At 35.2% G+C, this 25328-nt stretch overlaps 1 protein-coding gene across 5 annotated transcripts in view; it reads right to left on the reverse strand.

Moving 5' to 3' along the window:
* Positions 1-25328, reverse strand: part of ZNF385D (zinc finger protein 385D) — a 403568-nt gene that overhangs the window by 312364 nt on the left and 65876 nt on the right. For 4 of the 5 annotated variants that reach the window (XM_025147465.3, XM_040696247.2, XM_040696248.2 and 1 more), the window contains exon 2: positions 13758-14036. The exons of the other annotated variant lie outside the window; for it this stretch is intronic. In XM_025147465.3, coding sequence (XP_025003233.1) covers positions 13758-14036 — 279 coding nt within the window. The remainder of the gene's footprint in view (positions 1-13757; positions 14037-25328) is intronic. 5 annotated transcript variants of the gene reach the window in all.

The following is a 25328-nucleotide window of genomic DNA, read 5'->3' on the forward strand; positions in this document are numbered from 1 at the left end:
TTAATAGCACAGGACAGTATCTACACCACTTCACACAGGAGTTTCTTCAGTGGGAATATAAGTAAGTTATGTTTTAGTAATCCTGTCAGCAATTCAAAGACATCTGTCAAAAGTAGTAATGCATACTGTTGTCAAGTATAGGTTTCCATCAGTCATAAAGTAAATGAATACTGAAGTGCAAGAGATTTTCTTGAGTGTACAGAATAGAAAGATTAGAGACAAAAAGAAGGAGACAAATTTATATTGTACTGTTTAAAAACAGGTTATCAAGACTTCAAAATTTGCAGCATCAGTAAAAAAAACCAACTGTATTAGAAGGAATACAATTCAGCTTTCCTGAGCCATTAAGGACTTGGAAGCCTTATTTCTATTTTAAAACATAATCAGCATGACCTCTGACTAGAGAAAATAAACACTGCAGTTTGGAAAAAATGACTTTCAAGAAGAAATTATTGGAGCTCTTCAGAAAAAAAAAAAAAATCCACAGCAATTTTAAAAGAATACAAACTAACAGCCACTGATTATCGTACAGATTTGATTCTAAGCACAAACAAGTGTGCTAAAAAGCACAACACAGGATTTTTCTTTCAAAATAGTACAATATTTCCGCACAGACTGTGTGTATGTATACGTAATCACTGTACTCAGAAACACACAATCAAATATAATCTAAGCCCTATAGCACTATTTTAATGTGGCCATTATGTTTGTAGAATGGGCTCCATGTGGCAGTGAAATAACAAAATTCTCCTGAAAACAAATTTAGGTTTTATACATCAGATTAGACCTGTAGTCCAGACTAACCTATAGTCCAAATTATCAGCCTGCATTAAAGAAAAGTAATTTTTAATTATTTATAGAATCAATCAATCTCTGAGGGATGAAATTGAGGGAAGCTATTGAAATAAACTCTTTCAGACAGTGAAAATGCAAAGTGTTTTCTTGTAGAACTGTACCAAGACTTCTATGCCAGCTATAAACTTATTTAACTGTTTTTTTCTTAGCTATAGAATGCTTATTTCCATCTAAAGTTATACCATCTTTAATTATCTTTAATTAGCTATATTTCTATGACCAGAGTTCTTGAAACAATCTATTTCAGAGTAATAAGACTTGAAAACCAATGCTGCCAGCTTGGATAACATATAATTTGCCAAGCTTATCAGTTCCAGCATCTTTTCTTTCCCTTTCTCAAGAATACTTCATCAAATAAATGCAGTTAATGATAATGGCAATGCTTTTTGTTTCCTTAACATTTCAAGCTTGTCACTTCTGACTAATATGTTCTTAATATGTACTACTTTTGTCACTAGATGACAATGTCAGTTTTAAGTAGAGATCTATGTATTTTCCTCAGTGTACAAAATTAATCATCAGTTAATTTCATCATGTTAAGATATTGTTTGTGAGGAAAATAAATAAATAAATAAACCAAATAAACTCAATCTCTTTTTTTTTTTTTTTTTTTTTTAATCACTTCAGCGACTACATATCAGTATCAGTACACTGCTCATATCTTCACTGATTTGTGTTAAAGGTTTTTACAGGAAAAATAAGTTGGAAAGGCTATTAGTAATTGACCTGCCATGAGGAAGGTCTGTCCTGCTACATCATTGAACAACATGTTATCCGTTGATACTGCACCTTGTAGCATCTGTTCCTCCTTCTGTCACCAGGAAAGACAAAAGAAAGATTTTAAAAAGAAGGCCTATATGTAATAGCAACTTTGTTCCTAGTTTTCACCTTTTAGCCAACAAGAATTTAGTTCAGGTTTTTTGTTTGTTTGTTTGTTTGTTTTTAGCTAGGTAGACTGGAACATACATCACCAGTAGTTCTGACTCTATGCTAGAGGCAATTAGACAAAAAATAAAAATATTGCAAAAGGCTTCAATAGACTGTACTACAACTCAAAGCCTTTCTCAGAACACAGATGTTACTTTCTTACATTTCTGTCAAATAGTATCAGTGACATTTGGAGTGGAGCTTCCTCGGTATTTTTTTAAACACACTTTTATGAAGAAATATGGAAGCTTTTGGCAGTATAGACCTTGCTTCTCATGTAAATTAAGCAAGTAGGCCCATCAGACATTCAAACTGAAGTTTTCCCCATGTTGGCTCTAAAGAGACTTCTTATAATTCAGGTGGAAAGAGATATCTTGAATTTATTTTGTCCAGACTCCTACTCAAAGCAGAACTAACTTTCAAGATTAGATCAGGTTGAGCTTTACAGCCTCCAGAGAATAATTTCCACAACTTCTTTGGGCAATTAATTCCAGTTCTTACCCATTTTAATAGTGAAGTTCTGAATGTTTTTTTCCTACAGCCAAGAAGGATTTTGGTGTCCTGGGTACATGAAAAACTTAACATGAAGCAGTAGTATGTGTTTGTGTCCCTGGAGGCCATCAATATCCTAGGCTGCACTAAAAGAAGGGTGGGCAGCAGGCTGAGGGATGTAATTGGCTCTCTCTGCTCCACTCTCATGAGGCCCATCTGGAGTACTGCATGCAGGTCTGGTGCCACCAGCACAAGAAGAATGTGGAGCTGCTGAATCAGGTCGAGAGGAGGGTCCTGAAAACAATCTGAGGGCTGGAACACCTCCCTTACAAAGATAGGCTGAGAAACCTGGGTATGTTCAGTCTGAAGAAGAGATAGCAATTTGGGCAACTCATTATGTCATTCCAATACTTGAAGGGAGCTTATAAACAGAAGGGATATCAACTTTTTACTTAAGTAGATAGTGATAGGACAAGGGAAACTGATTTTAAACAAAAAAAAAAAAAAAAGAAAGAAAGAAAGAAAAGGGAGGGGGGGAAGATTTAGATTAGATGTCAAGGGGAAATTTTTCACTGAGAGAGTGATGAGGCACAGGAACAGGTTGCCCAGAAAAGCTGTGGATGCTCCATCCATGGAGGTGCACAAGGCCAGACTGAATGGGGCCCTGGACAAACTGATTCAGTGGTTATCAACCCTGTTCATAGCTGGAGGGTGGGAACTAGATAATCTTTATAGTCACTCACAACCCAAGCCATTTTATGATTCATCAAATAAAAATTTCTCTTGCTTCAATTTGTGACTATTCTCTCCTGACCTTTCAGTGTACACCTTCATCCTCTCTCTTAGGAAATGGCAACAGGATACTACATTAGTCCTTTTCTTCGCAGTGAATAAAACCAGCTCCATCAATTTCTCTTCATGAGCACCACTGAGCTGAGGGATATTTCTGGTAGTATTTCAATCTGAACTTGATTACATTTGTCTATAGTTCTTGTCTCATCTAACTTTAGTGAAAATAATGCTGTCATTCTATCATTTGAGCACTTTTTTTTCTATAGGGAAAAAAAAAAGCAATAGTAAAGATTATATATATTTTTCTCAATGGGAAGAAGAGAAAAAGGTAGCACTGAAATTGGAACCAGATGTGCATACAAATACACCCATGTTCTACTATGCAAAAGTTTTTTTGACTAGTAACATGATTGAAAAAAATTGAGGGGAGTAGAATTAAAGGCAGTCAGAACTAGGGCTACAAAATAATTGATTTTCTCCAGTTTGGTAATAAAATCAAAAGATGTAATAATTGTGAAAAAATTATACTTTATGTAGGGGTTGGGGATGGCACTCTCCTGGCAAGAAGTAGAGATGAGCTATTAATTTTTCCCAATATTATATCTTGGAGCAGATTCAACAGAAGAAAATTAATAGTACTCCATTTCTGAATAATCTGTGACAAAATTGCTAAACAGATGCACTCAAATGCCAGGGAAATTATTTTGATATTTCCAATTTTAATTTCCTTGTATTTAGCTGTATCTATCCAATGAAACTGCTTAAAGCCTGCAGAGAATTTGATCATGAAACTACTGCTCTTTCTCTTTCTTCTACAGCACTGTGTTATCCAGTTCAAAGGGAAACTGTTAGTTTCTAAGTCTAATAAACTTTATGTTGCTAGAGCTTTCAAAACCAAACACTCCACTAGAAATTACTTTATCAGTAAAAATGTCACACTCTAGTATTATATTCCATATGCTATATGTTATATCTATTCAGGAGGCTTTCATTTACGACATGTTACTCTGAAATAAAGTGTCTACACAATTTTAAGAACTTTAATTTTGATTACAAAGCAAAGTTTTGGTTTATTAAATGAGCTGCTTACTTTCTGTTGTTTACAATCAATGCATATTCCTAGTTCTCTATTTTCATATACAAAAAGCTAAGAGAAAAATATTGACAATATTTGTATGTTTTGGCTGCACAGTAAGGTTACCCTGCTACAGGGTAACCTATATGCACTAGTGCAAGAAACAAAGAAAAGTTATTACAGATTAACTCTTACAGAAGCAGTGTGAACAGTAGATTAGAATTAGTGTTTACTCAATAACGTAAACTGAATTGCTATAAATATATGTATGCTATAAATACATGTATGCTAACACTTTGTTCCTCAATGGTATGAGGAACTTGTCTCATTCTCAGGAACTTAGGAAAGCTAGCTTTAAAATTCACAGGAGCTAGCTTTAAAATTTTGGTCTTGACACTCCCTCTACTGTGAAATATGTCAGAGGGACATGGCTATCAAAACAATCATATATTTTGAATCGGAGTAAATAACAAAAAGTTAACATTAGTAAAAACATATGTCACACTTGGTTAATGCTTTTTCTTCTAGCGATACTAAAGAAAACCACAAAATTCTGGTTAAATTCTGTTCTATCCTAAAGAAAAAAAAAGTTACACCTGAGAAGTACAAGATTACACTTTTACAGCCTTAGTGAGAAATATATATTTATATTTGTTCGAGAAAAATACCTGAATAGGGGAAATGTTAGCTCTGGAGAAACTAATACCAGGAAATGCTGATAAATTTAGTGTGTTGTCATGACTCAAGAGAAGATTTGCTGCCTACCAGATGCCAGTACAGAAAAAGAAAAGAAACCACACTGTACTAAAAGAAGTCAAGTTACTGAGAAGGTCTGGAAGGAAGCCATGGTCATCATAACCTATACTGGATTTAGTGATATAAGCATAAATAAATGGATATCTTGCAAAATTGGATTCAACAGTTTGTTAGCTGCACTAGTAAGCAGAGATAAATGCCAACATTCTCAGAAATGAGACTGGTGCCACACTCAGGGAGAAGTAAAGAACAGCAGACCAGCATCTCAGCACAGTTCAGAAACAACACAAATGAAACAGGAGATCATTACTGGAGAAACTGAGCTTTATAGAGATAATTTAGTATTACTGTTATTCTTACTATAGCATAAAAAAAAAAAAATGATACAACACTTACCTAAAACAGCACAGACTTGCAAATGAGGAGACAAAGCAGTTCAAATAGATGAGCTATGTAGTAGAATCAAGCATGAAGTCACATTGCAGAAACTTTTTTTAAAAATAAGAAAATATGTTAAAAAAGAGATAAAAGAAATAAGAGAGAGCAAAAGGAGGATTGATCTTAAGCAGAGATGCAAAAAGAGTAAGATGATAAGATGACAGTGCTCCTGCTTTTGACTAATATGTATTTTAAGTACAAGTTTGAGAAGTAACAGTGCAGTTATTTTACAAAATAGAAGAACAAGTGTAGTACACCTAGGAGTAACACGAAGCCCAGAAGACAAGACCATGAACGACCAAGAAGAATAAACTAACCATGAGAGAACAAGTTTGGGAACATACAGAATGAGAACTATGAGTGTAGTAGAACAGAGCAAACAGTCACTCACAGCAAGAATTGTTTCCATGATTTTCAGTCTGTAACCTACATATTGCAACAACCTTTACGTGGTATTGAAAATGCCTTTAAAGTACCTCAGCCCTCACTGCTTTAGCACAGCAATCAGAAACCCTACCCAGGTTTGCTTAAAGCCAGGAAAGTAAAGAGCTACTGAAGAACTTAGTTTAGCTGTTTGACATTGGAGTCCTCATAGACAATGCAATAAGCAGTCTTATGTATAGAGGCAGTTTGCTAAGCATCTTGCTTTGGACCCAAAAAGAGGGCATACTACACAGATGGGGATATATTAACAGAGACTGTAGTCTTACAACAAGAAAGAAAACCAGAACCCAATCCACCTCTTCAAAAACTTCTTCAATCTCTATTTATGAACTAGTTAAGACCCTGGGCAGATGTTTTCATAGTTGAGATTCTTAATATACCCTAAACAGATTGATTCATAATAAAATGTCACATCAGATTTCATTCAGCTGTAACCACAGATGGAAGGGAATATATCATTTGAGGTCATACTTCACCAAAGGACATAAGCACATTCTTAAGTACACTTGCAGAACAATAAAGAGTTTCAAAAAATACTTCAAATAATTATCAATCAATTTCTACTATTCTGCTGGATTTTGAAGAATTAATTATCCTTTTGTTTGTTTGTGTTGTTATTTTCAATATATATTGTTTTGCTGTACTATTCAGTTTACCAGTTACCAGATAGACTAGTCTTGTATATAGTTTAATTACTATTAATTTATTCTCCACAAATCAAAAATGGTGTTTTTGAGGCTGCTAAAATATATTTTGCATGTGTAATATACAAAGTACATTTGGCATTATTCCTAGTGCACTGATGAAACTCTCTTCAGTCTTCCCAAACTGCTACAATTCTAGAGTTCACCTATGATCAGTCTGTACTAAAATTTAGTGATGTCCCTATGTATTATTTTTAAACAGCTGACTGCTGCCTGAAGAAAGTTCAGAGAGGCTACTGGTACATTAATAAACAGTTTTTCCATAATTGCCACACATTATTTTCTGTCAGCAAGACCTGGAAAGGCTGGAGAGTTGCACAGAGAGGAACCTGATGAGGTTCAACAAGGGCAAAGTGTCTTTCATCTAGGGAGGAATAACCACATCCATCAGTACAGGTTAGGGACTGACCTGCTGGAAAGGAGCTCTGCAGAGAAGGACCTGGGTGTCCTGGTGGACAACAGGTTAACTATGAGCCAGCAGTGTGCTCTTGTGGCCAAGAAGGCCCATGGTATTGTAGGGTGCATTAAAAAGAGCATGGCCAGCAGGTCGAGGGAGGTGATCCTCCCATCTACTCCACCATGGTGAAGCCACAACTGGAGTACTGTGCCAAGTTTTGAGCTCCTCAGTCCAAAAAAGACAGAAAACTTCTGGAGAGAATCCAGTGGAGCCCACAGAGATGATTAAGGGCCTGAAACTTCTCCCTTATGAGGAAAGCCTGAGAACCTGGGACCATTCAGACTGAGGAAGAGAAGGCTGAGAGGGGACTTGATCAATGCTTGTAAATATCTAAAGAGTTGGTACAAAGTGGATGGGGCCAGGCTCTTTTCAACCGTTCTCAGTGACAGAATAAGGAGCAATGGGCACAGACTGGAACACAGAATGTTCCATGTGAACATGAGGAAAAAAATCTTTAATTTGAGGATAACAGAGCACTGGAGCAGGCTGCCCAGAGAGGCTGTGCAGTAGTCTCCTCCGGAGATATTCAGAATCTGCCTGGATGCTTTCCTGTGTAACTTAGTCTGTGTTAGCAGGGGTGTAGGAATAGATAATCTCCAGAGGTCCCTTCCAACACCTATGAATCTGTGATACTCATAAAGCCAAATGCTAATCAGGGAAAATACGAACAAGTGGTTGGTGTGAGCAGATGCTTTCCTAAAATGAATTCATACCATGATACACCAGTACTGTTTGATATAACCTTATGATGTACTACGATGTCACACTTGATTATTTTTTAATTAAACAAGAACAAAACAAAAATTCCACAAACCAAAAAAATAAAATAAAATAAAGGTGCTATAAAAGCATATATTGCTAACAAAAATGCTTTTAAAGTAGAAGGTATATTAATATTTTATTAAATGGAAGAGAAATATGATGAAAACAGAAAAGTGCATCAGAATAAGAAAGATTTACATCTGGGAGAAGCAGAAGTTACTATGCACTGTCCACAATCAGTCCTAATTTTCTCGAGATTTCTAGCATTTGGGAGGCATTGAAGCTCCCAGGAAGAGCTTGCTGTGCTTCTTTACTACACTGTCATCTCGGATCTGGAAACTAGAGACCTAAAACCTGGAAATAATTCATATTGCATAACTGGCCATGGGGCTCTGAATTTGAATATGATATAAAAATATAAAAAAAATAATTTTAAAATAACTGTAACCACAGAAAGTAAAACTGTCTGCTATGGTGCAACTTCTTGTTTTATCTTCAGCAGAACTTGTCTCATTACTTCCAGTAACTTCTCACATTGATCTGACAATACTTGTTTCCCAGAATGTTAGTCAAAAATCTCTTCCCCTGAAGGGTGGTAGAATTTTTCTGAAGATTTCCTCCACTCCTCACTGTTGAACCCAATCCCCCTTCTCTGAAAGGAAGACTAAAGCAATGGACAGAGGAGGTGACATCATTTCCCCGAAAGCTGTAGATTGGTACTTTACCACCTTAAGCAAAATAAGATTCTATCTTCCCCAAATCTGCCACTTCTCATAATCAGGAAAGAGACATGATACGCAAAGGGTAGCAGCGTTACAGAACTACAAAATAACCAGCAACAGGAAAGTGCTAGGAAGGAGACTTTGCAAGTGGTTCAGGTGAATCTTCTAGATTTCTTACTAAATTTTAGGTTGCAAAAAATGTTGTGAAAGATCAAATATTTTTTTTTTGACCTGTGTATAAATATTTACTGAATTGATATTACAGAATTATCATCTCAGCAAATGAATGTTGTTGAAAATAAAGTCTGATAAGCAGATTTTACTCTTAGTGTATACTTTAGCATAAGTGTAAAAATCAAATCGCTATTCATTTTTAAGTAACATCAAGCATTGAAATGAAACATTTTCTTTTTGTAATCAGTAAGGTATAAAGAGTATTTCATTATTAAATCCGATCTTTTCCCTTTCTTTATTTCATGCATTCACTGCCCTTGTTCACAATACAGTAGAATTCTATTAAGATAAAGTTTTATTGAAAAAAGCTGTAGGCAGCTTTCATTTAAGAAGACATCATTGAAACTTACTAAAACTGGATAGCTTGTCAGGGTTGTGAAATAAAATAACCACAGACCTAGATAAAGAAACTACAGCCAAATATTTAACTGAACTGCTTTTCAGAAGAATGTTTCAGAGAACATTTTTTAAAGCTAAGAGAGTTTTATGAATTTTGTGGCATTTTTTGGCTCTTTCACTTAATATCTAACTTAAAAACTCTTTCTCCTTTTGTCCTAACCAAGCCTCGTTCAGTCATGATGATTTACTAATTTACACTACAGGAAGCACAGTTAAAATTATGGTTTATACCAAATTTTACAAATATCAACTTTCTCAGTAGCTGTGCTATACTTTTACATCCACAGTTAGTCCTATCCTATCAGTAGAACTCCGAGTCCTGAGTCCTGCTGGTCAGAAAAAATCTATAAGAGGTGAAACAACTTTGGTGGACTAGATTGGAAATGCATTTTACCCACTTTTAACCCTAAAACTTACTCAAATTTGCTACCAAATTTCCTGTCACCTTGCTACTGTGTGTAGGAGAACTGATAGGGAAAAATAAAAATAACCAGGAAAAACAAATATTTTGCAGGACATACTGAACAAAGTATGAAATGTATTTCTAAGTGTCATATAAGGCAATTATTAAGAGAAAGGAACACAGAAAATTGTATTACTCTCAAATACATGGAGTCCAGGAACAGACAGGCTGAGGTTTCATCATACCTATCAAGTTATCTCAAATCACTGCACCAAGTCATAACACAGGAAACACGTATTACTACAACACTTCATTTCTATGACTCCTCATGATGTGCTGTTCTGAGGCTGCAGTGCCACAGAAAGGCACTGAGTGGGTCTCAAATTGCAAATCTGTCAAGCTGAAAAGCAAATCACTACCAAAACTTTTTAGATTGTATCTGTTTTTTCAAATTCAATATTAATAACAAAATAGCTCCAAAGTGATGTTCTTTTACAAACATAAATACTGCATATTAAATGCATATCTGTATATGTTAATAGACTTTTTGCTTAAGCAATTTACTTTATGAAGTTACACAGAACCATTTAAGTGTATGTTCTGTCATTTACAGCCAGCAGATAAAAACTACTTCACACAGTTTGAAGATGATGACTATAGCATGATAGCTGTATTTACACTGTCAGATGCTAATACAGTTGAATGCTACCTCCCATTAGCAGTCCATAATAGAGAGTATGGGAACAAAACACATACTGTTGCTTCATATAAATCAGTGCTCCATTTCTATTATATTCTATATATATTCTATATATTATATTCTATATTATATTATTTTCTATTATATTATATTCATATAAATCAGTGCTCCCTTCCCATCTTTGTGGGAGTAATTCAGTGATGAAATAAAGCATGAAACAGTCACACAAATATTTTCCCCCAACTTTTTCAAATAAGGAACTAACCCAGAGAGCGCCTAACTTTGCAAAAACATATACAGTCTGTAGTACAGTCCATGAACCACAGTACTTGAAAATTAACCTTCTTGTGCATAGTCATTCAACGTGAGATAAAGGAAACTACTGATGATGAAAATTTTAATACAATCTCATAAAGAAAAAATTTTCTTCATTTGTGTACACATGGTAAACTGAAAGGTTTCAAGTCATAATTATTTCAGGCACAGTCATATGTCACTCAAGCTTGCTAGGGTCTCATCAACAAAATCTGAAAAACAGTACTCATATTCTACATAGACTAGTTTTGACAAAGCCTGTTGTTGTGGAAGACCTGTCAGGTCCTGATTCCTACTTGACTTAAAATAAGAGATCTTAAGCAGTGAGTTTCTGTTCAAATAATTGGCAGTTCAGTTCAAATATTCAGCTTAATTTTCAGGAAGGTATATATAAATATTGGTCTCTATTTCATTTGTAATTTTCAGTTTAAAGACTACACAATCTCAAATCACAAAATTACAAGGTTGGAAAGGACCTACAAGATCATCTAGTCCAACCGTCTTCCCATTACCACTCCTACCACAGGCAACTAAACCATATCTTGTAGCTCCTCATCCAGATGCCTCTTGAACACTGCCAGGGACGGCGACTCCACCACCTTCCTGGGCAGGCCATTCCAGCACCAGACCACTGTCTGAAAGAAAAAGTTTTCCCTTATGTCTAATCTAAACCTCCCCTCGCACAACTTGTGGCCATTTCCTCGGGTCCTGTTTGTTGCCTGGGAGAAGAGGCCAAACCCCTCCTCATCACAACCTCCCTTCAGGAAGTTGTAGAGTGCAATGAGGTTTCCCCGAGCCTCCTCTTCTCCAGACTAAATAATCCCAGCTCCCTCAGCTGCTCCTCACAGGACCTGTACTCCAGATCCCTCACCAGTTTTGTTGCCCTTCTCTGGACGCATTCCAGTGCCTCAATATCTTTCTTGTAGTGAGGGGATCAAAACTGAACACATCAAAAGTTTGGTGATATGGGAAAATCACTTCCTCATTCACTTCCTTTGGTGCTACTTTGGGCAATACTCAAAGATTGGCCATATTTTGGATAACCACCCACAAATAACTGCACTTTGAAACAAAGTTGTGATTGAAAAAGGCTTTGAAACTGTCAGTTATGTTCTTATTTCAAGCACATGCAGCCCTGCATGAGCTAGGGATACTTTTTAAGAAAGAAATAAGAAACATGCTGCTATGCTACTGCTTTGACATTCCCTAAAATAGAAATGTTGTCTCAAGATTGAAACCCTTTAACACTAATTTCAGTATTACTCAGTTACTAGTTCTTTCATTGCCATGGAATTAAGGAGAAAAACAAACTGCAGAAAAACAATAGTTTGTCATTACCAAAATTGCTGTACGAGTAACAAAGATAATACAATCTTACCTTACCTGAAGATAGTAATAACATTCCACTGTTTATTTGTTTTTAGAAAAAAACACATATGTGGGTAACCATATTCTACCTTCAATCATCTAGGAAATCAATCTTTCCTTATGCACTTACACAGTTCTTATTAATGTTAGTGGCATTCCTTCTAAGCTTGAACTACGAACATAAATAAAAATTATACTCTATAGTCCTGTCACTTACACGCAAAATTATTTATGTTGTTCAGTGTCATAGCTTTTTTGTTTGCTTAGTTTTGTATTATTGATTCATTTTAAGTAAGCAAGCAACATCTTTCACAAAGCAAAGCATCCACATGCAACGTAGTTAGGCGGTATATCCATATTATTCTCAACAAACTATCATACTCTTAAAGTCAGGACAAAGCACAGAAAACTTAAAACACTTCTTAAGTCCTATCTAAGGATCTCTGCTAAGGATATTCTACTACAAATGGGCAAGAAAAAAATTGTGGCACAAAGAGTTAAAGAATGTGTGAGCAGATCTGAAGAAATGGTCTTCAAGTCCTAAGTACATCCTATTATGACTCTTGTTTCTATGACACGGCACATAAGAACATAAATCACAACAGTGCAAAAATACCCATACTTCAGCAAAGTTAAGCATTACAAGTTACAAAATTGGGAATGAAACTTTAATATATTAATCTTTCTTTTCTTGTCAGGAGCCAAGTGATCTGATCTACTTCTGTACATAAAGCCTGGAACAGGATTTTCTTTGAGGCATAAAACTCACTCTGATGCTGGAAAACATAACACACAATACAAAATACTTTTCCCAAAGCCACCAACAAAATAGATTCAAATAAAAACAAATTTTGTTCCATTTCCCTTTGACTTTAATTATGATCTTTAAACAGATTTATGGTAGATATGGTTTAAACAGACTTATGGTAGGTATGGAGTGAAACCTGAATGACAAAATTAAAGTAAAACAACTTTGAGAATGTATTTGTTTTGTGTAATTTGTTTTGTTTTGTTTGTTTGTTTGTTGTTTGTTGTTTTTTTTCACAATTCATTTGGCAACGGCTTTTGATTAAAATCAAACACACCCCAACCAAGAGTAGCTATTCTAGTAGACAGTGAAACATGGAATATCACAGATGAAATCATCAAAATGCAAATAGAACGACGAAGAATCTGATACAACAATACCACATGAACAAAATCTAGAATCAAAATACTTAGAACAAAACAGAGAGTATACCCATTAGCTGTTTGCCATGCATTAATGTTAGGGATGATCCCAAGTACTCAGAGGTCACTGTCAGATTTTGCATTAATATCAAAGGGTCTGGCTAAATAAAAGAAAGGTTTACACCCTTACATATTGACTTTACCGTACGTTGTCGTGTATCTCAAATCAACGATGGTAAGAGTTTTTTAACAGTGTTACACACACCAAGACAAGGTTCTCTGTAGTACAAGATCACAAGGGTACAACTAAATCCATTCTCTAAAAGTAGTCCTTACTGCTTGGTGTGAACCCTGTTTTTAAAAATTAAAACAAAACAACAACAACAAAAAAAAAACCAACAAAAAAAGCAGCAACCTAAGATATATTATACGAGGTTTTTTTTTAGCCATTTATTTTAGGTATATTTTTATTATTAAAAGTTTAATATTTAAGACTCAGCACTTCATATCCAAGTTCATCAGCTTTCTTGCATCTAATCTATTTCTTCCTGCCCATACACTGCAATAGAAGGATATATACCACTGAAAAATAATGAATTCAAGGATATTTTCAATTTGCTATTTATAAGAACAAAGCCAGTTTTGCAAGAGTTATATGCCTCATATAATAAAAAAAAATGAAGAAATATACGAGAAATATACACAGCTTACACAGGCCAAAGATATATAGAGATTAATTCTTACCATTATCACTTTTGAGATTTCCATTGCTGAGCTGTTTTAACCTCTTCTGATGGGATTTACCATTGTAGTGGATTTGTGCCTGAGCAGCAGAGTTGAGCTGAATATTACAAACATTGCACAAAGTGAAATTGGTCTGCTTCTTTTCTCTCTCCCTCTTTTCTTCAGTGCTATCAGCTGCTAATTCTTTCTCACCATCCTTGTCTGGAATGGATGTGAAAGCTAAATTGTATGAGTGGTTAGAAGCTGGTAAGTCAGGGCTCCAGGGTTTCTTCATGTTTTCTGGGGAGAAAGAGCACAGTTGAGGAAATTGATGAGTAATGCAAACTAATGTAAAAAGTATTTCTACATTTGTAAACTAGTAAAAGGCCAAAACCTTTGTTTGTGTGTGTGTTTTGTGGTTTAATATTAAATTTCTGCTTATGCATTTTACTTTATGTTTCATAGTTCTGCTATGTCAGAGCCATGTCAGAGCAGTGCTTGGAGAGCTGCAACATATGGGAAGTATGTATCCACACTACATCAGTCTGAAGACTTTACTTTATGGGAGAGACCTCACATTATATCAGAAAAAGAGCCTAAGGAGTAAATAGCAGCAAAGACAAAGTTCTAGTAACTAACTGACTGCAATCCCCATTTCCTTTCTCCCTCTGTTGCTGTGGGGAGGCTTTGAAGAGTGTGTCAAAAAGGCGAGAGTGAAGGACTGAACATCTGGGAAAAGATGAGGAAGGGAGAAGCTATTTTCATGTTCCTCACCCTCATTTCTCACCATGCTACTCTAGTTTAATCATGAATAAATTAAATTAATTTTCATCAAGTCTATTTTGCCTGTAACAGTAACAGGCATATTACTGATAGTAATATGATCTTCCTATCTTAACGTCAACCCTTGAGATTTTCCATCTTACTTTCCCTGTCCTGGTGAGGACAGGGAGTGAATGAACAGCAGGGTGGGGACTGGGCTGCCAACCAAGGTCACCCTATCACAGAAACACAAGAGTTATTACAGCAGAAATATTTTATGCCTCTCTCTCTAAGTCCAGAAGTATAATATTTTGATTTTTTTAATATAAACTATAAATAAGGGCAGCTAAACTCTGTGTGGCTGACAACCTATGGTTATGTTCATTATATAAAATTCTATATTCAAATACTGTATTTTTTATTTTTATTTTAATTATAGCACTTAGAAACACGACACATTTTAATTTGCCTAAATAGATAAACAGGGCGGGGGAGATGTAGCTTCTGCTTCCTATGTTTTTATATTTCCATGTGTTTAATTAGTAGAAGAAAAAATAAAATCCCTACATTTTAGTTAGCTAATTGCACAGATTCCACTCTTGTATTTATTAATTAGCTTAGGTATTTAGCAAGCTGTGAGTGTTCTCTCCACTTCCTTTGAATGATATCAAGACAAACTCAAATCACAGTATAACTTGTCTGCTTCAAAAATGTTCAAAGATAAATAATAAACATGCTCTATTTCTTTCTTATCTTAACCTTCCAGGACTGCAAGTTAAGAATTTAGATTCAGCTAGTACCGAATTGCAACAAGTACAGAAATGAGAGGAAAATCCCATCTTCAGAACTTCAAGTGAGGTCAATGTAAATATGCACTTCCATGATTAAAGGTGATCAGAAACCACACAGAAGTGCACTGTGCTCTGAAAAACTGATTTGCTATTCAAGGATTACAAGATGCTATAACAACTTAGCATCTTGATGAGATCTTTATATAGCATATAAATATTTAAACTACTTTGTTCTCCCGGACTTAATGAATAAATGAAGATCTAGCCAAATAATCTAATCTGTATTCTGCATGAAAAGACTGATGCAAACTTAAATACAACACAATGGTCTCCAACTGACAAATAATTTAATCTAGAGACAAAAACACAAGAAAATGGGCTACAGATTTCTTTAATTCCAGCTCCAGATAAGGTTCAGCATCTAAAAATAAGTTTAAACAAGCCTTCAGATTTGGATCTGATTATACAAGAACAGTGTAAATCATTCTTGAGAGAGCTTCAAATGTTGGAAGTTTCACGTGATTAGCAGTCAGTGAAAACGTTTGCTGTTCTCCGATAAATTCAATCACATTTACAGAATTGGAATCAAGTAATAGAGATAAACCTATCTAAAGATGCAAATCTAAAACATATAAAAACCAGTTTCAAAATAAGTTCTCAGATTTTGTTACAAATTAATCAATATTGTGTTGTTTTGTGATAACTAAAATCATTTTCACTTAACACTAGAGTTATAGAAAGTATGGACTGAGTTCTGAGAAGAGCTCTGCATCTGTTGTAAATTGAAACCATGTCAGTCAGCTTTATTATTTCTGCTTTTGATCACAGTCAACTTTATTATTTAGAATTTTAGCTGTGTAAAACAGGAGATAAGAAAGCAGAGTAAACAATTCATTCTAAAACAAAATTTGAGAGAAAAATCAACATGGAAGTAGTTATTAAATCAAACTTATTATATTAACAGTAATTATAGTAACTTTTATAACCCAAATCATCGCATAAGAAGTTATGAAACTGTGGAAGCTCAAGAGAAAACAGAAGATAATTCTATAGCAGATCTACAGCATGTCTCTCCTAGTAGGAGAAGCATCCTCCTTCTGAGAAAGCAGTAATAATATGTCAACATCCCAGCCTTCTGGGGATATTTTTCACTCCAGAAAGAGTCAATAATTCATCCATAAAAAATAAATTAATAAAATCAATCTTTAATGAAAGTGTAATAAGGATTAAAATATTAATGTGATATCACTACTTCTAATGAATTATTCTAAAAAACTTTCCAGGCATCCTGGTTTATATATATTCTATGCATTAATATACATCTTTTTGCATTGAATGCATTCCCCACTAGAGAGCAGTATGAATTTAAAATTTCAATGTATCTCTAGTCCTATAGTACTAATCATATAGGTTTGAGATTACTATAATAAAAAAGATCGCCTTAGCAAGATGTAAAGCTCAAAGTAAATATAATCTAGTAAATTAAACAAACACCGTACACTGTACGTACACACATGTAGTTCCTTTTGAAACACTAACACAGATAAGCAGCCTAGTAAGTCTTATTAGCATTTCATAATTTCACTCTAATACTCCAATCAACACAGCCTAAGCAGAAAGCCTTTTTTTTTAAAGAACATTTTTTTGTCTTGAATTCTAATTTCCTTCCAGAAGAAAAACTAAAAATAAAAATAATTTTAAAAGCCCACTATAAAATGCATACTAGATAAAGGCATAGTAAAATAATAAGAGAGATTACATTTTTGAAATAGATGAGTCAAGCATCTACCATTTGATTCATGTATTCATTAAAACCCATGATGGCATTACAGATGTAACTTTTTTTTTTCTTTTCTTTTCTTTTTTTTTTTTCTTTTTTTTTTTTTTTACTATCACCATTTCTCTTCAATATGGTGGAAGAATGAAAACATTTGTAGCTGCAGTCCAGGCAACAATTAGGCAATCAGAATTTTCAGAAATACATGTTATCCTGTGTTCTGCCACCATTACAGATGCACAGTGATTCCTGCATGAGTAATACAACTAGTGGACCAAGTAGAAATATTGCATACTTTTGAAAGCCTCCTGAACTGACGCTATAAGCCAGCATAACATAGCAGTATTTGGTGTATTGATTGGTCACAAATGGTTTTGAGCAAAATACTCACAAACATGAAGACAAAAAATTTTGGAAAAAAACATTCCCTGCCATTACGTTTCTCCTGACTGAAACGGTTACATATTACCTAAATACTGATCAGTTTTGCAGATCAGATCCCCCCCAAAGAAAGCTAACTTCTCAACCTTAAGGATCCCTACAGAGGACAACAGCAAACAAAATGTGAATGAGCAAGATAACTAAGAACTCAAAATTTCAAGCCAATTTAAATAGCACTGCAGATAAATGCTTACATTTATTTTCCCTGGAGTTCTGAACTCAATTTTGGCTCAATGATGCTTACCAGTAGAATGAACTTTGCATGACATTATAGCTTTGTGAAGTAGAAAACTGTCCCTTGTGGAAAACCAGCACAACTACATTGTGTGATGTTTACTAGCTTCACTAACATAGATACTGCCTGGAGATTTCCAGCGTGTGCTTAAATGTAAAGGATTAGAAATTATAGCCTTCCCATGAAGCTATCCTTACCTTCTTAACTGTAATACAAAACCACACTTTCTACTCAAGGATATGAAAGGAAAACTTTACCCATTTGTATTAAAAATGATTGTTTCTTTTCTGAACCACCTTGTCACTGTGACTGTGTACATAAATGAACCCAATGTATCTGACTATTAAAGGACCAACAGAGAATATGGATCCCAGAGCAAGAACATTACTAGGAGACTGTTGTGAAGGTAAGGCAGTTTTACTCAACACTGACCACTTGCCATTGATTAATGACATGATACATTCTAAAAAATCTGTCCCTGGTTTCTTCCCAGAAGCTGCCACTATAGCCTTTTCAGATTTTTAAAAGGACTGAATTTCTGCAGGTAATGAGAAAACATGGATAATCTAGCCAAATTACCAATGGGAATAGATTCAAGCACTTCTTGTAAGAGTTTGATAACAACATGAAAACAAAAGTTATTTGGACCTACTTCTTTGGCTGTACTACTGATTCTCAAGAAAACAGCTGATGTAAAGCTTTCTCTAATGAAATGTACATTAGTTGTATTTGCTGAGGTCCTGGACATACCTAAGGATATATGGTTCTAACCTTTGTACCATTTACACATTCACATGATTTCTCTCTGCTTTTTGAGAGACGTCGAGTCCCCTGCCAAAGATCATCAAGCAAGAACAACAGATATTAGCTATTTTCAAAGAAACTTCAGGGAAGAAAGAGAGAGAGAGAGGGAGGGATCACTTTCTAATTATTGCTTTGTCACTTTTCATGTCTTTGGGGAATGTCACCAGCACACTACAGACCACCTCACCTCCCTTCCTCCCAATAATAACTGGAATCTCCACATCTTTTCAAACATCACAAATGTGACCCAAGATCTGTCAGAGAATGGGATGCTACTGTTTGATGGCAGCTGTGGTAGCAGGGTCATATTTGTGTCAAATATTTTCAATCTAATTTTCAGATTTTAAGAATCTCTTCCACACAACGGGTCAATATATGTGATAGGATTCTTCCCAAAACTGGATCCATAAGCTGCACTCCCAGTTGTTACTGAAAAACCCCTGCTGCACTGGGTGCCTGGGACACCTGTACCAAGAGGCCGGTGGCAACCAATCTGTTTTTGCAACCTCTAGGTTGAGCTCGCTGAACAAAAATGCATAAAATTACCCTTGAAGTTTTGTTACTGGGAAAACTTAAAATGAACATACTGTCTATACATAAACATACAGCCTGGCGGAAGGCTCAGGAACAGGAAAATAAAATAGCTTTTGCTTCTTCCAACCCTACTATCATTGAATGATGCGGTCCTGACACTGCAGTTATCTGATTCAGATCAGACCTGCATCTGCCCCTGGTTTTTAGGGCCCAGAGTGATTTAGGTCATGGTCTACATTATATATTTCCTCTGCAGCAGCAGTTAGAAACATAAAAGGACAAACAATGGGAAAATGGTGAAAGAGCACTCATGGTGAAAGCACAGCCCATCTGAAACACAGCTCCCTCCCAAATGACCCAAGTAACCTTCAGAATATGCTGCAGGACTCATCTGTTTTCTCTGGATGGATGAATGAGCGTCATTTCAGTGGAAGAGCTGCTGGGAAATGGAAACTCATTAGGACTGGAAAGGCTTTTCTAAAATAGCTGATTTTTCAGGATCTCTGTTGTTCTGAGTCTTTCAGATGAAAATTAAATACCAATAGTATAGAATACAGCAAGAGAATATGTGAAAATGTGGAAAATATGCATTAAGTAATTTTTCATTATTGGTAAACATTCCTGTAAGAGTTTTGAGACTGCAAGAACAATCACCACCTTCTAGAAAAGGAGGACAACTTTGTTGGGTCATACACTAAAAGCTAAACTGGGAGTCAGTGATAAAACTGGAGACAGAAGTTAGTATTTCTCATTACTCTCTGTCTCTTATGATTTTCATCACAATTGAAGCCACTATTCACCAAATCTTCCCTTTAAAAAGTTCGCACAAAATAGAGAAGGTAACATAATAATAATAATAAAGCATCAAGGAAGAGAGAAACCTTGTTTTTCCCATTTGTTATTTCTACTTATGCACTCTGCTCCTCCCAGTCCAATCACTACCATTGTTATATGACTTCAGTGATCCATGTGAATAATAAGAAAATCATAATCATCATCATCTCAGGTGATTTTTGCAAAGTTTAAGGTGAAATGAATCAGTTGGGCAAGAACTCCATCAGTAAAAGAAATAAAAGCAGTTTTCACCTGCATGATTATTACTTATAGCAAGAAGGGAAGATGAGATGGAAGAAGACAGTTTATTTTAGGCTTGGAGGGCTTTATACTTTAATGTCTATGTCATGGGACTCCTCCCAAGAAATGCATCTCTGCAAACTGGAACCTGGAAGAGCAGATTTTTATCCATCTGAAGTATCTTGAGCAATAGTGCAGAAAATAAAAGGCTAGGCTTTTGTTCTGTTTTGTCAGCACAGCACTTAAATCTTTCAGGAAAGGCTGCATTTCAACACTGCAGCAAATTAACCAACTGCAGCCTATCTCCGGTCACAGTCATGTGCACTATGAGTTCCAAAAGGAACTCATATATGAACTAATCAGAAAAAAACTTCATTTCGTGGTTCAGCAGTTCCCTCATGCCAAAAACAACCAACAGACATCTCATAGTCTCAAAATATACTGCAGTCATTTTTTTAATTGAGTTCTATAAAAAGAGCTAAGCACTAATCAACACCATATGTTATTCAATTAGCTAGTAATACATATCTATTTCTCAAGCCTGTGCTAACATAATGGAGCACTTTGGGTGGCTTGGAACTATTTAAAGGCCAAATAATTAATTTGCAAACATCAGCTTCTAAAAAGCTGAGAAGTGCTACTGTGGTGACTTACTTACATCTCTATAGCCAGAGCCAAGCCACTAAACTTTCTCATTTGGTGTTTACTCAAGCCTTTGTTTCCACAGTAATCATTTCTGAAAAAGACTTCTGTCTACAATGAGGACAAATAAAGATTGGTCCAGCGATGCAGCTGGAAGCCAGGCACTGCAGGGAGTCTCCTCCCAAGAAGGTAAAGCAAGCTGCATGCATTGCCTTACCTCCCTTTCCTACAGTGGAATCTCATGTACAGTTTCTGTGTAGAAGGCAGAAATTAATATAGCAACGCGTATATCTAGGAAAGTTACAAGGGCTCTGCCTACCAAGAAATTCTGCTGTTGTTATGCTATGGGTACTTTTTCCTGCATTCTGGATTCCCACATTTGGGAATTCCATCTGCAGCGTTGAACTCCTGTCAATAACACTCTAAGTTGGCCAGGACCAAAAAGAAAGGACAGAAGGGTCCAATCGCAACTCAAACTGTCTTTACTGGACAAAACATTAGTTTTGTCATTATTTCTAATAAGATTGGTAGTACGTATAGATTTTTTATTTCAGGGGGAAAAGCATCAATTTTTCAGGTTATTACATCTGAACAACACAAATTAGATGGATTAGCAGAGTCCAGAGACAGATGTAAAAATTAAAGTACATACAACAAATCTTTGTTTACAGAACTACAGACATTTTGTAGCTATTGGGATTATTTTTAATTTCACAGTAATATAACTTCTTTTAGTCTTGCTGGATAAATTTCCTGATGTGAAATCACACAGGATGTCCACGGATGGACTATGTACTGTAATAAATACTATATGCCACTCTAAAGTTGTTTAATCTTTCTAGTACCTAAATGCCAAGTCAAATATTATTGTCTCAGCAGAAAGAGAGTATACGCACAGCTGATTGGACACAATAAGCAACTCACTTAAGAGCAATGTCAGAAGTTCATGGTTTGTACTTGCTTATAAAAAAAAAAAAAAACAATAAAGAACTTCAGATTCATTTATTTATTTAGCAGGATAACTTCTCAAGATTGCCAGATTTCTGTTTCTATGGTTAGAACTCTCAGACCTTCTCACGCCTGATGAAATCTAAATGTTTACCCCAAATAAAAACAGCCAGAAGTTAGAAGTTTACGTCCCAGCTTTTTTGTTATACTCCTCTTTTAGTGATATTTTTGTGGATGCGTTATAAACAAGAGGCCTTTAAAACAAAAAGAACCATAGAAGAGCAAGACAGAAGTTTTAATACTTTAGTCAATTATCCTTTGATCCCTAGATCCAACTAAATACACTAAATTTTGTCTCTTGGCAAATGCAAATAGCTGTGTTAATAAATGATAAGGAGTTTGGGCTTATAGTTGAAGATCATCATTTATACTTCCAAAAAAGTAGTCCTTTTTCCAGATTATCTGTATATTATAAAGCATTCCAGATCTGGTAGCATTTATAAATGCAAGGACTTTTATTATTGTTATTATTTTAATTTTTACAGCTTCACTACACTCACTGGGCCATTCAAAGTAGAGTTTAATGGAGATCCCATTATTTTGCAAGCTATGCAAACATATCAAGGTGAACATCTGCTTTGTTTAGAAAGGTTAGCAAATGCTTTTGCAAGCGCAAATGGAAATTACTGTAATTTATCTTATCTTTCTGTATTTTGACTGCATCATCTTTAGCAAAAAGAGTGTATTTAGTACAGCATAAATGGCAAAAGAGACAGAATTTCTACTCACAAGACAAGTTTTTTGGGGGCAGATTCTGTGCAATTTGGTTGAGAATTATAAAATATAGGCTATACCCTAAAAAGTATATTCTCTTCACAGTATCTTGAAAACTAATGTCTTCTTTAAAGTATTCTTGACTAGTATAACGGTTCTTTCCTGTCAATTACACTTCTACCTCAAGACTGTCATCAATGCTAGGGACAGAGATAAACATCTAGCAAACTAGACTACCTTTGATGTGCAGTGGGAACAAATCTGAAGACAAAATGGGACTTCTGGCCTCTTTATAATTCCCTAACAGAGTGCTCTACAGGGGCAGTTAAAGTCTTCCATTGCAAACACACAAGGTCAGCACAGGGCTTCATATATGCAGCTGGGGAATTACTTGAAAAATCCTGTATGACATTGCTGATTTTACAAGGTATTCTGCAGTATCTTCCAAAATGTAGAACATTACCAGAGAAGTGCAGGAGCTTACTGAACACATTAATTAAAGATAGTGCCTCATAATTGCTAAAATAGAAGCATAAGATAGGAAATGTTTTTCAGTTTCAGGATTTTTTAAAACATTTATATTTTTCACATTATGAAATACTAAAAATGAAAGAGCATCAGTGCATACCTGTAAAACACCTCCACACAATTAGAAGATACATTTTTTTTCTAAAATACACAATTCTTAGAATGAATCATGAATGGTATGGGCATAACCACATATACACAGACAGAGAACAGGATAGATGATGCTTTCCAGCCTTCTCTGGGAGACCTTCACAGCAATATATCTCATATGCAATCTGCAGCAGATGCTCACAACAGACCCAGAACTGCTGCTCTTGGGAAGTCTGAGCACTTTGCTCAGCCACTGTGATCTGCAAAAGCTACTACTGCTGAGTTTGTAAAATACTTCCATCTCGCCTAGCTCTGCTGGCCATCTGCAATCTCTCTTGACCTGTCTAGGAGTGCTGAGGCAGTTGAAAACTTCTGAGAAGTCATGCATGGAAAAATTTAAAGTTCTGTGAGAATTACAAAGTTTCTTCCTTCAGCGGTGCTGATTCAGATGAAGTAGTTTATAAATTCTATTAAGCCTCAGGACAAGTTTATAAAATCCCTAGGACTCACTCAACTATTTTTTCCAAATAGTAGTTCATATTTGCAATAAAATACTCCTTTGCATTGGAGTCATTTAAGACTACTGGATAAAATATACATGACATTTCTAGAATTAACTCATTTTCAAATATAATTTTATGATGAAAGATTAGAAGACTTCACAAAATATTCATTATCTCAATATCTTACGGCGTTTTATTTAAAAATTATCTTCTCCAATTAAAGTCATCATCTAAAAAACTGCATCTCACTGGATATACGCACAAGATGTCAATTTAAATGAGCTCTTTAAGAGAAGTGGTAAATATCACTGACCCTTAGCTAATAACAGAACTTTGCAATATGGTGCTTGTTTCATTAAAAAACAGCAAGATAAACATATTTCTGTATAGGTGCAAGTCAGGGCACCTGAAGGCAGTGGAACAGCTGGCATAAAAAATGCTTCAAGAAAAGCCGAATCAGATAACTGCTTTCCATCTACCTAGGAATTCATACATTAATTTCAGCATCTCAGCAGTCCTCATAATTTCTGCTGCTCTTGCTATGCATTACAGAACCTGTCACTTTTAAAATTTATTGTACCTTTTACAGCATGGGTTAAAGAACACTTAAAGCACATTTAATGTTTGATATACCTTTACGCTAGAAGAATAGAAATGAGTTCTCTTTTATTAATTTAGACCTGTACTACTAAACTATTCACAGTAGCAGTCTCAGGGAATTTTCATGAGATTACCTATGTGAGTAAGAACTTACATGACAAAAGATTTGAAGGACTGTGCTCTCATCAGAAAAGGGAAATATTAAATAATGAAAAAGTAGGCAGATTACAGTAGATAGAACTTCAGTTTTAACTGCATGACTCAAGACTGTAATATACATACTAATAATGTAAAGAATTTCTGTTTTGTTGTTGTTCTTGTTTCCTGAAAAAACGTGTAGGGGAAGAATGAAAAAAAATAACCACACCTTATGTCAAATTATTATTTCTACTGTAATTTCTGACATTGTAAAATTTGTTTCTTCACTGAAAAAAATATTTAACATAAGAAAAAAGTGCCAAGTTATGAGCAACTTAGACAAAAAAATAAATTTCACTATACATATTCATTTGTTTGTAACTCAGTTTAGTATCAGTCCATTTGAAATATGTCACATTTTTATTTAGCTTGTCACAGAAGCGTAGGAAAAGTAAACATTGAACATAAGCAATGTCATTAAAAAAACAAAACCGAAAAGTGACCTTCCCCTAAGCCACTGCACAAAAGAGACTACCCCATCCTACCTCTCATCTCCCTCATTTAGACAAAATCATCATTATTTTACTTGTCATTATTTAAATCAGACCTAGTAATGCCATTTGTAATCAACACTCACTGTCAGGAAGCAAATGTGAACGGCTTACCTTGCAATATAGCAGTGTTATCCACTTCAGCATGCATTGCTCTTACAGTACACATCTGGATCCAATACTCACTCACTGCCATCAGCTGCTGTTCACAAATCACTTGATTATTGATCACTACACTTATCACTCTTCATTGACTGAACCTCATTTCACATTACTGCTCTCCTGCTGCTTCAGCAAATTCTGATACTTCTATTGCAATGAGAATTCACACTCAAACCACGACAGTGTTCCTTCAAACTGGTTATTTCTTACTGTATCAAACTTTTTGCAGTTACCTTCA

This window comes from Gallus gallus, chromosome 2 (assembly GCF_016699485.2).
Source record: "Gallus gallus isolate bGalGal1 chromosome 2, bGalGal1.mat.broiler.GRCg7b, whole genome shotgun sequence".
Classification (NCBI taxonomy): Eukaryota; Metazoa; Chordata; class Aves; order Galliformes; family Phasianidae; genus Gallus; species Gallus gallus.